The 15,765-nt window shown below is 38.3% G+C and overlaps 1 protein-coding gene across 12 annotated transcripts in view; it reads right to left on the reverse strand.

The window, feature by feature from the left end:
- Positions 1-806: 806 nt before the first annotated feature.
- LOC120431534 (nuclear pore complex protein DDB_G0274915) overlaps positions 807-15,765 on the reverse strand; it is a 48,854-nt gene continuing 33,895 nt past the window's right edge. For 7 of the 12 annotated variants that reach the window (XM_039596627.2, XM_039596629.2, XM_039596631.2 and 4 more), the window contains 3 exons: positions 7,612-11,914; positions 1,465-1,584; positions 807-1,379 (listed from right to left, as the gene is read on the reverse strand). In XM_039596627.2, the coding sequence (XP_039452561.1) occupies positions 1,509-1,584; positions 7,612-11,914 (4,379 nt within the window). In that variant the 3' untranslated portion in view covers positions 807-1,379; positions 1,465-1,508. The remainder of the gene's footprint in view (positions 1,380-1,464; positions 1,585-7,611; positions 11,915-15,765) is intronic. The other 5 variants (XM_039596634.2, XM_039596637.2, XM_039596636.2 and 2 more) reach the window with 5 other exon arrangements.

Here is a 15,765-nt window from a genome sequence, read left to right on the forward strand (position 1 = left end):
TTAAATTCTTAGTTCTTAAATTATTAAATTCTTGAGTTCCACAATTTTGAAGTCCTATTTTATGTTAGAGATTTTGAAATTATGAGAAGACATTATTTTAAATATCGGAAATTAAATTTCTTTCGGAGTGAAATTTTAGCGAGGATTTTGGATTACAAACTGTATAAAAATTCTTTGATTTTGAATATTTAGACTTTCGAAATTTATAATTTTATCATATTATTATTTTAGATTTGGATTTTATTTTGAGGTTACATTTTTGAAGTTAAATTTTTAGGTTTTTAAATATTGTATTTTCTATTTTGAAGATTTTTTTTTTCATGGCCCATGCCTTGACCGTCTCTTGAGGATTTTTTTTCAATGGATATTTTACTTTCGTTCTTTTGGAGCCTTTAAACATAAAACAAGTTTTTTAATCAAATACTTTCTGAATTAGTTTTTCTTCATTAAAAAATAAAATTTCCTCAATGTTGGTCGCGATATTTTTTTTATATGGTGTGAATTTCGCGCGGTTTCGGATTTTAGGTCGGCGCGGATTTGGCGCGGATTTTTTTTCGACTCTCCCGTAACAACCCTGAAAGTGTGCCATGGCATGACCGCCACATTTTTTTCGAATGTTGGTGCTACTGCGCGATTTTGACATTTCTAACGTTCAACGCAATCTTCTCTTAAAAACCTGGATATAAATTGATGTACAATCAATTAAAAACATTTTAAAATACATTGACATTTTTTATATTTAATTATAAAGCTAAATTTAAAAAGAAAAAGTAAGGGATTTTTCTTTCAAATATTTTAAACCATAATTCATGGTACACTTCTAACTTTATTTCCATGTTTTTACAAATTTATTTCTAAAACATTTTAAAATCTCGATTCAGATTCGCTAGTTTTAATATTTTTTCCGTGCTAAATTTTTTAAAACGTTAAAACCTAAATAAATGTACAAAATCCTTTCTGTCTTGTTCATGTCTCTCTCCCTCTCATAAGCTTGACGGTTCCATTCATTGTTTTGCTTTCTTAATTGGAAATTCGATGGAAAATATTTTCACTAAGTAACGTTTTAAAATGCTAGTTTCTAAAGTAAACGGTTCTCCGTCAGCAAACAACACACATGTACATTGATTCTGCTTTTCCAACTTTTTTTTCCTCCTTTTCCTCGTATTGCGTGTTGTGTAAAACTCTATTCTGTAGTAATGAATGATTTCGTTGAATGTACTAACCACTACTTTTTTGTTTGATTTTATTGTTTCAAATTTGATCGCGATAAAGTTTCAAATCCTTAGAAATTGTAGTAAATACCGCACTCGTCAGTGAATGCTGACGATCATACGTTGGTGGGGTTTCGAGGTATTGATGGATTTCTGAGACGACTGTTTCTGCAAAAATAAATGTGGTACAAATCATTAGTAACAAGTTAGAATCTCAAAGCCATATTTTAAACTTTATTTGCTCAAGCGTTACCTGGAATTGATTTGGAAGTAGGGGAAAAGAGGAGCATGGGTCGTTTATTTGGCAGCAATTTTCAGGCATAGATGAAAGCTTTTGTAGGCTACGGAACGGACCGGACTTAAACGGTTTTCACTGGTGTTTTTTGTAGAATATTTTATTGATTTGTTTGAAAAAAGAAGACATTAAACTGCTCATTATTTTAGGAGAAGCTTTAGGTATATTGTTTGCAGCACTAGTAAGATTTAATAAGTTTTTGACAGACACATTTGTTATCACAATATAGATGGACTATGGAGTTGTTCAAAATTTCTTTTCGCCGTCTATTAGAGGGCTAAATTGTATTAAATTCCTAATATGAGCACGATTGAACGAATACTCGGGTATTTTGATCAATACTTTTTCAATTTCGTGTTAGTTGACTGAAAATATATTATGTTATATTTACAACAGATAAACACGACGAGTGTTGAAAAAGTCGGATTTTGCACCGAGTTTTATACATTTTATTTCCAATTCCGAAAACACCCGTGGACAGGGTTTTAAGTGAAAGAAACGTGTTTGTTTTCCATGCGTATAATCTATTCAACGACTGTTTCAAATGGTTGAATCGAAAATTGTATTTTTCAGCAACACATTTTTTGGGTCCCTTTTAGGGTCCCAAATAACCTCCCAAAATTTTCGAGCGATTGGTTAAGCCCACGATTGGCGCTCTCTTCGGGAGAGTTGTTCAGGACATCCAGGGCTATTCTTCTTCGGTGTTAGTTTCATGAAATAGCAGAACATGAATTTTGTAAATTCAAAAATGTGAAAATGCTAGCTTCCCCATAGTAATCTATTCTTCTTTTCTATATATATAAAAAATTTCAATGGTTTTGTTCGAACGCGAATCAGTTCAATACGGAGCGTCGGATCGAGGTGCTCTTTGTTGCGTTAGGTTCGTGTTAGCTCAAGGAAGGTTCTTACGCTAACTAATTGACACTTTGGCCACTCTGGAACCGATTCCGGAGTATCGGCCAATTGTATGGAGAAAGTGACGTAAAATCAAATTTTGATCACAGGAGGCTGAATAAGCAAAAAAGCAAAAAACGTCAACAAACGAAAAAAAGACAGAACGAAGTTTGTCGGGTAAGGCTTGTTTCCATATAAATTTCATTCGCTTTGCGCCGATCGTGGGCTTATCCAATCGCTTCAAAATTTTGGGAGGTTGATTATCGCAATAATGTTGTTGCAATGGAGCATTTCCAATCGAGCAGTTTTTGCTTTTTTCTACAATGTATTCCTTAGACTGTCTGCAGCGCGAAGTTTTATAATTGTTTCAAATTGCGAGCAGTTTTAAATTTTTATAACTGGCGGAAATGAAACTAGAACACGGTGCTCGCAACGCGCTGATCTAAATGTTGTTTCAAAAATATGCTTTTAATTGTGTGCGTATGATTATCAACACAGCATCATAGTGTGTGTGTAAGAATACGTGGATATCTCTATATATCTGATTTTTTTTGAAACTTAGTTCTATTCCAGTTCCAAATCGTCTCACGTTTGAAACAAACTCCGCGTTGCGGGTGGTCTGTTTCATTTCTATTTGAAAAATGAAACAGCTAGAACAAAGTAGAGCCGCGTTGCAACCAGTCTTAGACTGTCTGCAGCGCGAAGTTTTATAATTGTTTCAAATTGCGAGCAGTTTTAAATTTTTAGAACTGGCGGAAATGAAACTAGAACACGGTGCTCGCAATGCGCTAATCTAAATGTTGTTTCAAAAAATTGCTTTTAATTGTGTGCGTATGATTATCAACACAGCATCACAGTGTGTGTGTAAGAATGCATGGATATCTCTATTTATCTGATTTTTTTTGAAACTGAGTTCTATTCCAGTTCCAAATCGTCTCACGTTTGAAACAAACTCGTCGAGCAGTTTTATTCCGGTTTCAAAATACTGCTCGAAAAATAAAACTGCAACTCCGCGTTGCGGGTGGTCTGTTTCAGTTCTATTTGAAAAATGAAACAGCTAGAACAAAGTAGAGCCGCGTTGCAGCCAGTCTTAGACTGTATAATTGTTTCAAATTGCGAGCAGTTTTAAATTTTTAGAACTGGCGGAAATGAAACTAGAACACGGTGCTCGCAACGCACTGATCTAAATGTTGTTTCAAAAAATTCTTTTAATAGAGTTATCTACGTGCGCATGTATTGCGTGTATGTACACGAAAAAGATTGACGTTAAATTTTGTACCAGCCAGCAAAACAAATGGCGTGCTAGTGTGCGTGAGAGCGGGCTTAGATAACTCTATAGAGCTATCTAAGGCCGATCTCACACACACTAGCAAACCATTTGTTTTGCTGGCTGGTACAAAATTTAACCTCAATCTTTTTCGTGTACGTACACGCAATACATGCGCACGTAGATATTGTGTGCGTATGATTATCAACACAGCATCATAGTGTGTGTGTAAGAAAATGTGGATATCTCTATCCAGGTTTTTAAGCGAAAATGCCGTTCGAAAGGTGAACGCCCGAAATGTCAAAATCACGCAGTGGTACCAACATTACGAAAAAAGTGTGCCATGGCATGACAGCCACATTTTTTTTCTAATGTTGGTGCTACTGCGCGATTTTGACATTTCGGACGTTCACCTTTCGAACGGCATTTTCGCTTAAAAACCTCGATACAAGTCTCCATACAACTTTGCGTCCTATCCAGGTTTTTAAGCGAAGATGGCGTTCGAATTGTGAACGCCCGAATTGTCAAAATCGCGCAGTAGCACCAACATTTAAAAAAAAGTATGGCTGTCATGCCATGGCACACTTTTTTCGTAATGTTGGTACCACTGCGTGATTTTGACATTTCGGGCGTTCACCATTCTAACGCCATCTTCGCTTAAAAATCTGGATATATCTGAATTTTTTGAAACTGAGTTCTATTCCAGTTCCAAATCGTCTCACGTTTGAAACAAACTCGTTGAGCAGTTTTATTTCGGTCACTTCTACCACTCGAATCGGGTGCTCCATTCCGTCGTGAAACTACTTTTCCTGTTTTCCTGTCATTCTCGTACGACGAAACAGCCTACTTTCTCTACCAAAAATAAAAGGATCGAACAGTAACCCTTTTCAAAACAAATGCTGAAAAGTTCTAATTTCAGCACTGAAATGGATGCTGAAAAGTTGAACTGACTAAATACATGGACATTAGACTTACAATTAAATTCAAAGGTTGTTTTTTTCGGAATGGAGCACCCGCAGTCGAGCAGTTTTTGACAGTTCGCTCCATAAGAAATACATTGTAGAAAAAGCAAAAACTGCTCGAATGGAAATACTCCATTGCAAAAAAAAGTTGTATGGAAATCGTTGCAAAACTTGATTTTTCATCACTTGTCGTACTCAATGAACCTCGTTGGATAAATGTACGACTCGTGCTGAAAAAATCCTCTTTTTGCTACTTGTTGCATAAACTACTTATTTCCTGTCACAAGTTTTTGAAGCGTCTTAATTGCAGGTCTGAAAAAAGGATTGAAAAGTGAGACGTCGATTTTTACGTTTGTAAAGAATTAGTAGAGGTAAGCAAAAGAGACGACTAATGATGTACTGTGGTACGCGCGGCTGGTGCTACCCCGCGCGTACTAATTCTCGCCTGTTTAGGTGGCAGTTCTTAAGTCGCTCTTTCTCTCCAATTTTATATTCTCTGTGGTCCCACTCTCTAAAATTAACCCTCTCGGCTAACTGAGATCGGTGGCGCGAAATGCAACGATGCGCCATGTATGTTTCATTAGGGTGTAATATCAAAATCGATTTTCCAGCACAGCAATATTTCAGTTCCTTTTGGGGTCCTAAACAACTCCCCAAAGTTTGGGAACGATTGGTTTAGTCCTCACTTTGCGCAAAGCGATTCAATTTTCCATATAAATTTGTATGGGAAAAACCATTTTTTTGGATTTTGATATTTATAAAATCCACGTTTCACGCTGTACTAAAACCGGATTCATATTCGGATGCTCTGGAAGGTGCTCTACAACTTTCCCGAAGAGAGTATGGTGCTAGCTTGTCCCTGAAAGAAGATACAGCGTCCTCAAAACTCGTCTAAAACGTGATTTTGGCGCAAAAAAACACGTTTTAGACGAGTTTTGAACACGCTGTATCTTTTTTTAGGAGCAAGTTAGCATCATACTCTCTTCGGGAAAGTTGTAGAGCACCTTCCAGAGCATCCGAATATGAATCCGGTTTTAGTACAGCGTGAAACGTGGATTTTATAAATATCAAAATCCAAAAAAATGGTTTTTCCCATACAAATTTATATGGAAAATTGAATCACTTTGCGCAAAGTGAGGACTAAACCAATCGTTCCCAAACTTTGGGGAGTTGTTTAGGACCCCAAAAGGAACTGAAAAATTGCTGTGCTCCCTGAATTTGTACAACTTCATTTTTTTTCCATACAACCATATTACACCCTAATGTTTCATGTACTTTAGAGTAATTAGATCCCAATAAAAGTCCGTTGGAAGTAGTTCGTTCTGTGTACGATCAGCAGAATAAAGTTCGTTTAAAGTTCTAACTCTCCAGAGTGATCCGGCCCCATCCGGTTCTGTACAACGTTCTAAAAACGAAACCGAAATGGCGACGCCAGTAAATCTAGTAAACTTTCCCGCACTCTAGCTTCTTTGTTTTGGAAAAGTAAGGGCCTATACAATCACTTTACTTAGAAAATGGCACTTAGCTTAGCAATTTGAATCAATGGAAATGAATCTGATCTTCTACAATGGAAAAGTAATCAAATTAGAAACATGACGAATGGTTTGGAAAATTGCAAGTTTTCTGAGTGTATTGTAGAAGACGGCTGTAAGTTGCGTACTTTTGTAAGTGATATATCTACTTGACTTTACTTATTTATTCTAAGTAAATTTAAGTGATTGTAGATAAGATGTTCAATTCAATTCGGTTTTATTGGTGAATTATCAATATACAATAAGTTCTTTTGGAATACATAACAGAGTTTTGTAGTTCCTCTCAGTTGTGTCCATTTTGGAACAGTTATTGCTTGTTAATGAAGGTGTAACCAAGAGTAAGAAAAATGAAGAAAAAAAACTTGCTAGGAAAAGGGGATAGAAAAAGAGAAAATTTAAAACTAGATCACAGTTTTTTATCCTTTATAGATGTGTTTAATCATTAATTCCCCCCGAGGGCTAGAAATTGCTCCGCCTTGTTACGGCAGCTCCGAAACCGCGTCATCATCTCCCCCGCAAGAGCAAAGAACTCCGGCAGGGTAAAGAGATCTTCCCCGGTGACTTCTTGCTTGGCCGCATTGCCGCTACCGGCAGCAACCACGCTGGCAAACGATCACCCCCAGCCAGGAGGGAACGCTGAATTGTCCGCTGGAACCGCTGGAGTGTAATCATTTCGGGTCAAATCCTTTGGCGCACACACTCCCCGGCGCGATGGCGGACGACGCGGCGTTGGTTTGTTTACCTTTTTGCACACGGCCGGTAGACGAACTTCGCGGGTTTTTCGAGGCCGCACTCGAACTGCCACGGCCATGCTGGTGGAGCATACTCGCGGCTAATCACGGTAAATTACGGCGAAAATTTTCGAAAAAAACGATGGAGCACTTAGCACTTGACTGCTGCTTGCACTCGTGCGTACGGGATAAGTTGTTACACGACGGAATTGCAAAAATAATTATAAAATACTTTCTAGCACCAGCCCTTGAGCCGAGAAATGTTTGATCACGCCTTCCGTTGGAATGGGAAATCAATATCGGTTCCGGCCTAAGTTAGGTCGTTAGATCTTTCCAGGTGTGGAAGTCGTCGTCCTGGACAAAAAAGTACAAGACTATAGCCTGCTCCGATGGAATAGCTGGTCGGCGGTTGGACTCGCCATCCAAAGATCATTGATTCGAGACCGAGATGGTTCTTGGTGTTAACTGATGATGATGGCCCTCCACTAACCCTTTATTATTAGAAGCCTTCGGACGCCTAGGACCGAATATGAATCTTTCAATAGGGACCGTCAAGACCTGTGGGTTGTAGTGCGAATGGTTTCGTTTTTCTAGTATGCCAAACATCGACTTTTAAAATTTACAAAAAAAAAATATGAGCAGAGAGACAGGACGGGGATTGGTTATAGAAGGACGGGCAGAAAGCGTTACGATTACACGAATTTGCGCATGATATTTACCTGGTCATCGATGTGCCATCATATCCACCATAACGCGAATCTCTTGCTGCTGAAGAGGACGAGTTTAGCATCGAAATGCTTCGGTTGTCGTACGGGCGGATCTTACGCAGCCCACTGGCACCTTCCGATGAGGTCGATGCATCAGTCACGGTGGAATCACGCCGGTGGTACTCCTTTGCCACCGATGGTGCTGTGGCAGAAGAATCTAGTGCTATTGATGAAGAGGATGAAGCAAGATTAGCGGCTGTGGCTGTGTTGCTGGTGTTGAATGATGAACGCCGTCTCGGATTGTATGTAGCGTAATACGGTGGTGACGAGGTTTCGAAATACGTATTTTTAAAGGTGGTGGATTTACCGACAGTGTTATAGTTAATGTTATCGGAAGAATCGTTACTGGTGGAGTAGTGTGGGTAGTGATGATGATGGTAGTAGTCACTGTTGCCTGCTTTTGTAGACTTTGAATGGTCATCTGTTGTTGTACCCGTGTACTTGTTTTTGCTGGCACTTGATGTCCTAGCGATCGGTAGTCGGTAGGAGTAATCGTAGGCATTCTTGGAACGATCAACACTTGCCAGAGCGCCCGCTACCGAAGTAGATGAAGACTTACCGTACTCTTTCAACCGAGTGGACGACGGTCCACCTCTGGAAAGAGATGACTCGCGGTAGCAATCCTTCGAAGAACCGGATCCCATGAGAGTGCTAACACGACTCTTCGACTTGTTGTCGTTAAATCGGGAGTAGAAACTTTTTCTACGTATCCGTTCGATTACACTTTCGGAATCGTTATCTACCGGAGAGACAGAGTTCATATAGGTTAGCCTGGAGAGTCGCGACACGGAAGGCGAAGCGCTAAGCATATTGTTGTGATCATCGGAGCAGATTGACCAATTGTCAAAGTAAAGCTCGTGCTCTTCGGATGGAGACATGAATGTGCTGGACGAGTTGCAATCGTCGTACGGGCTACTTCTAGAACCAGAAGAGTAATTCGTGATGCTATCGTACGAAGGTGTAAGCATGTTTATGTAGTTGTTGTTGTTTTTGTTGTGACTGGTAATGCTAGTAGATGTACCATTCATGGAGCTCATTTCACTGGGCATTGGAGGAGGGTAACTGTAGTTGTTATTATTGGTTCGAACTTTTCGACCGTCTTGAAGCTTGCTAAAGTCCAGGGTCAAAGCTCTGCGGTTAGTTTTGACGCGATCGGTCTCGTCCAACGAGAGGTTTCGAGTATCGCATAGTGTAGAGGAATGCTTCCTAGTGTTTTCATGATTAGAATCTTCCTTATTGCAGTCAGGACAGCTATACTTTACGGGAATATTCGTTGTTGCGTTTCCACCGTTCAGTTTGTCTGATTTTGAAATACTCGACTTACTCGGCTGTTGCTGCTCCGTCATGGTCAGCACGGTGTCACTCCTCGTTCCATTGTACGGTTTGCGTAGTTTGCTCACAAAGTTTGCGGACTTTGGCCGTTCCTTCTGCTGCTCTTCGTCCTGCACCAGCTTGTTGGTGCGTTCGATGATGACAGATTCCAGCGCATTCAATGTTGCTGCTGTGTCCATAGTGTTGATATGACTAGATGACTTTGTATTAAGAACTTTATTATTTTTGGTATCCTTTTCAATCTTTTTGAAGAATCCTAGTACCTTTGTAACGCCATATTTATTAAACGTTCCGGGCATCTCTTCAACGCTTACAGCTCGCTTTATCAGGTTAGACTCCGTTAAAGGCGGTGCCCTCGGTACTGACAATTCCCTCAAGTTTCGTATTACTTTGTCGATCCTAGACTCGCGGTTGTTAGTGCCAGCTTCATCCTTGGCAGCTACTTCAACTGGTACGTTTGCAGCTGCGTTCGTTGCACCTGGACTTTTCTTTTTCTCCTTCTTCGTCACTTCGACTTGACTGGCGCTTTCCCCAACTTCCTCTTGCGTTTTGTTATCTGCAGCTGCAACCTTTTTTGCCTCTTTATTGCTTTTGTTCGTTTCGCGGAACTTTTCAAACTTTTGCCCAATACTAGCTAGAAAGCCTTGCTTCAGTTTCTTTTCCGGTGACTTTGATTTATCCTTGACCGTTTTTTCGCTGGGAGTTGGTGAAACTATTGTCACACTTTTCTCTTTAGGCTCTTTAACCTCGACGATGGTCGTGGCCTTATTTTCCTCACTGCTGCTCTTTGTGGATGTATCACTTTTTGTAGATTTCTTCACAATGCGAATAACCTTACGAACTTTTTTAGTTGATCCTTCAGGTGTGGTCGCTGCTGTTTGACCATCTGCTGCCACTTTGGTGGAAGTTTTCACTGCAATTGCAGTTATTGGTGGAGTTGGCTCTTTCACTCCAGAACTATCGTCCAATTTTTGTTCTTCGTTGATTATGTTTTTCAACAGTTTAATTTCTTTGGGTGGGGTTAGTTTCGAACTTGGAAAGCTTTTCGGTCTAGCAATTTTACTTGTCGGCGTTGCTGCTGTTGTTGTTGATTGTGATGAATCCGCACCGAGAGAAGCTTTTACTTCAGCTGGTGCAGCAGGTTGATCCGTTGGCGGCTTTTCGACCTTTACATTTTCCGGATCTTTGCAAGGGTACGATTTAGGGCGGATAAGTTTGGACTCTCTTTTGATAGTCTTAATTTTCTCGCTTTTATCATCGTTGGGAGTGTCAGCGGGGATTGTCTCTATGATTGGAACATCCGTAACTGGTTTGACTACTTTTTTCACTTTCTTTACGGACACTGTGATAGGGTTCCCGTCAGCATCCAGTTTTGGCTTTGCTTTAACTTTTTTTACTTTGACCACCTTAGTCGTAATAGGTTCTGTTAATGGATCATCTAGCAGAGGGTCATCCTGCTGTTTGGCATTCATCGTGCATTCAATACAATTTTCGTACGAATTTCGTTTAGTATTGGTTTCCAACGCTGTATCTGCGATAATAAGTTCCTTACTTTTACTCTTGGTTGGCATCGATTTTTGTCGTATCGTCAAGTTTTGCAGTTCATCCAAAATTTTGTCTGTGAATGAGTCGGTCTTATTCATTATGGCGACGCTCGAATCTACGATATCTCGAGGCTTTGAGATACTTCGACGATTCCGTGAATCTCGAGCATCTCGTAACAATTCCAGCGTTTCGTTAGTCCTGTTGTCATCGCCGATGTTTTCTTTGCGATATTTTTCCATAAAGTAACTCAACCGATCGGAGCTTTTTTCAATATTACAGTCCAAATTGTGATGTCGATCGACGCTTTTCTCGCGACTTTTCTCTCGTATTTCGCGCAAGACTTTTTGAGTTTCCTGCTCCTTCTTAGCCTTATCCTGCTCGTTCGAATCGGTCGGTGGATCAAAGAAATCTGGACGCAAAAATCTGGAAATACGACGCGTGGTTGAACGTTGGCTCGAGTAACCGGACGAGGAAGAGTTTGGAGGTGGTGAGATGCACCCAATCGGTGGTCTTCCGTAACCTTCCCCAGTTGGACTAAGACAGGAAGTTCGTGAACTGTCGTAATAACTGGCTCTTTTGTCGAAATCCAAAGATTTGCTTTGATCTTGTTCGGGAATGTCGTTATACGGGTTTATCGAGTATGGAGTGTACTTTTCGTACGTTCGGAACCGCTCATGATTCTCGTTAGTATATGGAAAACGAGAAGATGAAGTTCCGTAGTCGTCGTTGAATGTGGGCGGAGGGAGGGGTGGAGGAGATGTGACGTCCCTCGAGTTACTTGAGCTTCGTGAGTTTCGTTCTGATTTGCTGTTGCTGAATCGCTTTTGCGAGTACAACTCATTCGTCGGAGTGACGCTATCACGTGATTCGGATGGCTGATAGCTTTCAGAAGTATCCGCTGTAGTAGCACGACTGGCACTGCTACTCAGACTTCGCTTGTAAAGTCGGTTCGCTGCGTTATTTCCATTTTGCATTGATAGTGTTCTTGAGAGTTTTTTGGCTTGCTGTGGCGGAAGCTGGGCGAGCAACTGATCCTGCAAATGTTGAGACAGAGCAGGAGTGATACTCGAGAGGGCTTCCAAATCCTTCTTGGACAAACGTAGCTGCGATAGGTCGAGATCACCCAAGTCTAACACTTGATCGCTACTTTCATGAAGCAGATCTAACGACTTCTGTTCTAAGTTTAAACAGTTATTGTTAAGTACATTGTTTTTGCTATTGCTAACATTCTCAAAACATGACTGATATGTATCAGATCTACTACTATTGCTGTTGAAATTTCGACTAGATATTGTGCTTGTTTGATTAATGTTGTTGAACTTGCTATGAGATACGCCAATATTATTGTTATTATTGTTTGGTGATTTGTATTTAGTTCCTGGAAGAAATCAGAAAGAAAGGGAAGAGAAAAGAGAAGAACAAATAGTATTGACAGGCCAGACAAAGACAATGCTTAAATTCGAAAGTCGAATGTTGAACAAAACAAAAGATAAATATCTCAAACATTGCATTTCATTGACGACTACTGAACTTGTGTTTGAATACTTGTTCTAATCTTCGAGTGTTGTGTCACACATTTAAGGGTAAATTTATTAGTGGAGAACAGATTAGATGGGTATAAAAGATATTAAAAAACACTTTCGACTTACCTTTGCAAGTAATTCAAAGAGCCTCCTTTTCGGATACCAATTTATTAGCAGAGTACTTTATACAAGATATTAAACACATGTTTGCCTTCTTCGCTGAGGAAATGCATGATTAGGCCAATGCAAATATTTTTCAACGTGTTTGACCCTCGGCTCTGCCGGGGCCGAGAGGGAGGAGCAAAAAAGTAAAAAAATATAAATATTGAAATAACAAGCCATAGTTTCAGCATTTGCATGGAAACAGTGTTTTAAAATGCATTTTACACTAGTTCAGTTGTTTTGCAATCATTAATTTTCAAAAAATGAAAGATTTGACGAAAACAAAAATTTTAGCGAAAAAAAACTTAAACATCGAAAATTTTCAAAAATTCAATAGATTTTTAAATCAACCCAAACATGCTAAAAATGATTCTAAACGCAGGGAAATGCATTTTAAATTGATTTCAGCTGATAGTACTTAAATTTCCATTGAAATAGAAGAGACAAAAACTTTTATTAAAATTTGTACCAGCCTTATCTTGATCATTTCTCGATTTTAAAAGTTTTTACCATAGTAATGTTGACCAGTTTTGCCTTTATTTTAATTTGCTCTAGAAACAGAAGAGCCAGAAGAGAATGAAAAAAATGATGTTTTCAGCGGCGGTATTATAAATTCTGTAACATTTTAAATAGTAGACAAACTTTTCCGCACTCAACGGCAAAGTTGTTCCCTGGAACACGAACTATGAGCTCATAAGGTTTTTGAAAAATGCAAAAAATGCTAAGAGCCTCAAAACTGGCTAATACCAAAACGTACCGATTTTACGGGTAAAATCCTATTTAAAATTCAAATTTAAAGCGCCAGGTCATATAGCAACCAATCATGCTCATATTTGGGATTCGGGCCCTGAAATGCCCGCAAAATTGACCCGTTTTGTTACATCCTAATGTACATGCTTTTTAGCTCACGGTGTATTTTTTAGAACAAGCTAATGATAAAAAATTCGGTATGTCTGATATTTGGCACCGTGAAAGAAGGGCTCTTTCCCGACATTTTGCGGTATATACCGAAATATTTCGTCGGGGGGTCTAGTGCAACTTTTTTTTTTGAAGATTTTTTTTCGATTTTATGGGATATTTGTTCAAAAAAGTCACAGAAAATCGGTGCATTCATGTTGATATCACTCAAACTTCTTATGAATATGCCCTGGGGATTCTAACCAACTATATTTGACCAATATTTGACCTCCAATTAAAAAAATCGAACCAAATTTACCAGATTTCTAGCTTTCTTTGAAAAAACCCCAAAATCCAAGCTGGAAACCCCGATACGACCGAAAGTAAATCTTTTCTTTGTACAATTTGTCATGAAATAACAGCAACACATTGCCCGGATACAAATTTGAGCATTAAACAATGCAAAACATAGATTATTTATTTAATAAGCTGTTTATTACCCAATAGGTTCCGAAAATTATTTTTTTGCAATTCCGTCGTGAAACTACTTACTTTTCCTGTCATTCTTGAACGACGAAATAGCCTACTTTTCTGTACCAAAAATAACAGAATCGAATAGCAACACTTTTCAAAATAAATGCTGAAAAGTTCTACTTTTCAGCACTGAAATGGGTGCTGAAAAGTTGAACTTTTCAGCACTTTTTTCGAAAAGTAACACTTTTCAACATTTTTTTGATTCAAACGATTTATTGACAAAATACATGAAAATTTGACATAAAATTTCACTCAATGGGTGTTTTTCGGAATTGCAAAAAATGTTGTATGGAACTCGTTGCAAAACTTGATTTTTTCAGCACTCTTCGTATTTATCCAACTCGGAGAACCTCGTTGGATAAATGTACGACTCGTGCTGAAAAAATCCTCTTTTTGCAACTTGTTGCATAAACTACTATTTCAATCCTTGGCCACATAACACCATTACATTTTTAAACATTTTAGAATCAATCACATTGTAGAAAACAGTTTTCTGAACAAGTTCCATAAAAAAGTATCACTTTTGGTTCAATATAAGCAGAGATATGTCCAATTTCCTGAAATAAATAGTGCATTTCTCCAAAATTTCTTAATTTAATTACCTTTCACATGATGGGCGCTGCCTACTAAGATATTTTTTATGATGATAATATGTTATTAAAACGTAAAAATTATAACAAGTTTTGACGAAATTAATGAAATTATTATATAGTATTCATTACAAATCTCAGTAGGCAAAGCCCATCGTGTGAATTGTTTTTAAATTTAGAAATTTTGGAGAAAGGCCCTATTTATTTCAGGAAATTGGGCATATCTCTGCTTATATTGAACCAAAAGTGATACTTTTTTATGGAACATGTTCAGAAAACTGTTTTCTACAATGTGATTGATTCTAAAATGTTTAAAAATGTAATGGTGTTATGTGGCCGAGGATTGAAAAAATAATTTTCGGAACCTATTGGGTAATAAACAGCTTATTAAATAAATAATCTATGTTTTGCATTGTTTAATGCTCAAATTTGTATCCGGGCAATGTGTTGCTGTTATTTCATGACAAATTGTACAAATAAAAGATTTACTTTCGGTCGTATCGGGGTTTCCAGCTTGAATTTTGGGGTAATTTAAAGAATGCTAGAAATCTGTTAAATTTGGTTCGATTTTTTTTAATTGGAGGTCAAATATTGGTCAAATATAGTTGGTTAGAATCCCCAGGGCATATTCATAAGAAGTTTGAGTGATATCAACATGAATGCACCGATTTTCTGTGACTTTTTTGAACAAATATCCCATAAAATCGAAAAAAAATCTTCAAAAAAAAAAGTTGCACTAGACCCCCCGACGAAATATTTCGGTATATACCGCAAAATGTCGGGAAAGAGCCCTTCTTTCACGGTGCCAAATATCAGACATACCGAATTTTTTGTCATTGAGGTCTCGAAAAAATACACCGTGAGCTACTTGAAACAATCAATTTTGTTTTGTATAGAAACATATAGAAAAATAATTCATTACATTGGTGAGCAATTCTCTACCAAAACCGGAAATGGATTTTATTTGTATTTTTTGATTTGGCTCAAACTTTGTGGGGGCCTTCCCTATGACCAAATAAGCTATTTTGCGTCATTGGTTCACCTATAGAAGTCTTCATACAATTTTGGCTGCTGTCCATACAAAAATGGTATGTAAATATTCAAACAACAGTAACTTTTGAGTGAATTTTCTGATCAATTTGGTGTCTTCGGCAAAGTTGTAGGTATTGTTGAGGACTTTTGAGAAAAAATAGGTACACGGAAAAAAAATTTGCAGATTTTTTAATCAACTTTTTTTTTACTAAAACTCAATTTCCCAAAATACGTATTTTTTGATTTTCGAGATTTTTTGAATGTTTTAGAGGACAAAAATCCGCAACTTTTGAGCCATAGAGAAACATTAGGTCTATTCCCGTACTGCAGAATTCTGCAATTCTGCACAAAAACGGCAGCAGAGCGTTCCCGTACTTTTCTGCAACAAAAGTAACTTTTCTCACAGGCAGAACTTCTGCAGTGAGAGAGGTAGAAGTTGCAGCAAAACCGTTCCCGTACTTTTCTGCAAGCTCTCTCTTCTCTTTCTTGTT

Source organism: Culex pipiens, chromosome 1 (genome assembly GCF_016801865.2).
Source record: "Culex pipiens pallens isolate TS chromosome 1, TS_CPP_V2, whole genome shotgun sequence".
Lineage (NCBI taxonomy): Eukaryota > Metazoa > Arthropoda > Insecta > Diptera > Culicidae > Culex > Culex pipiens.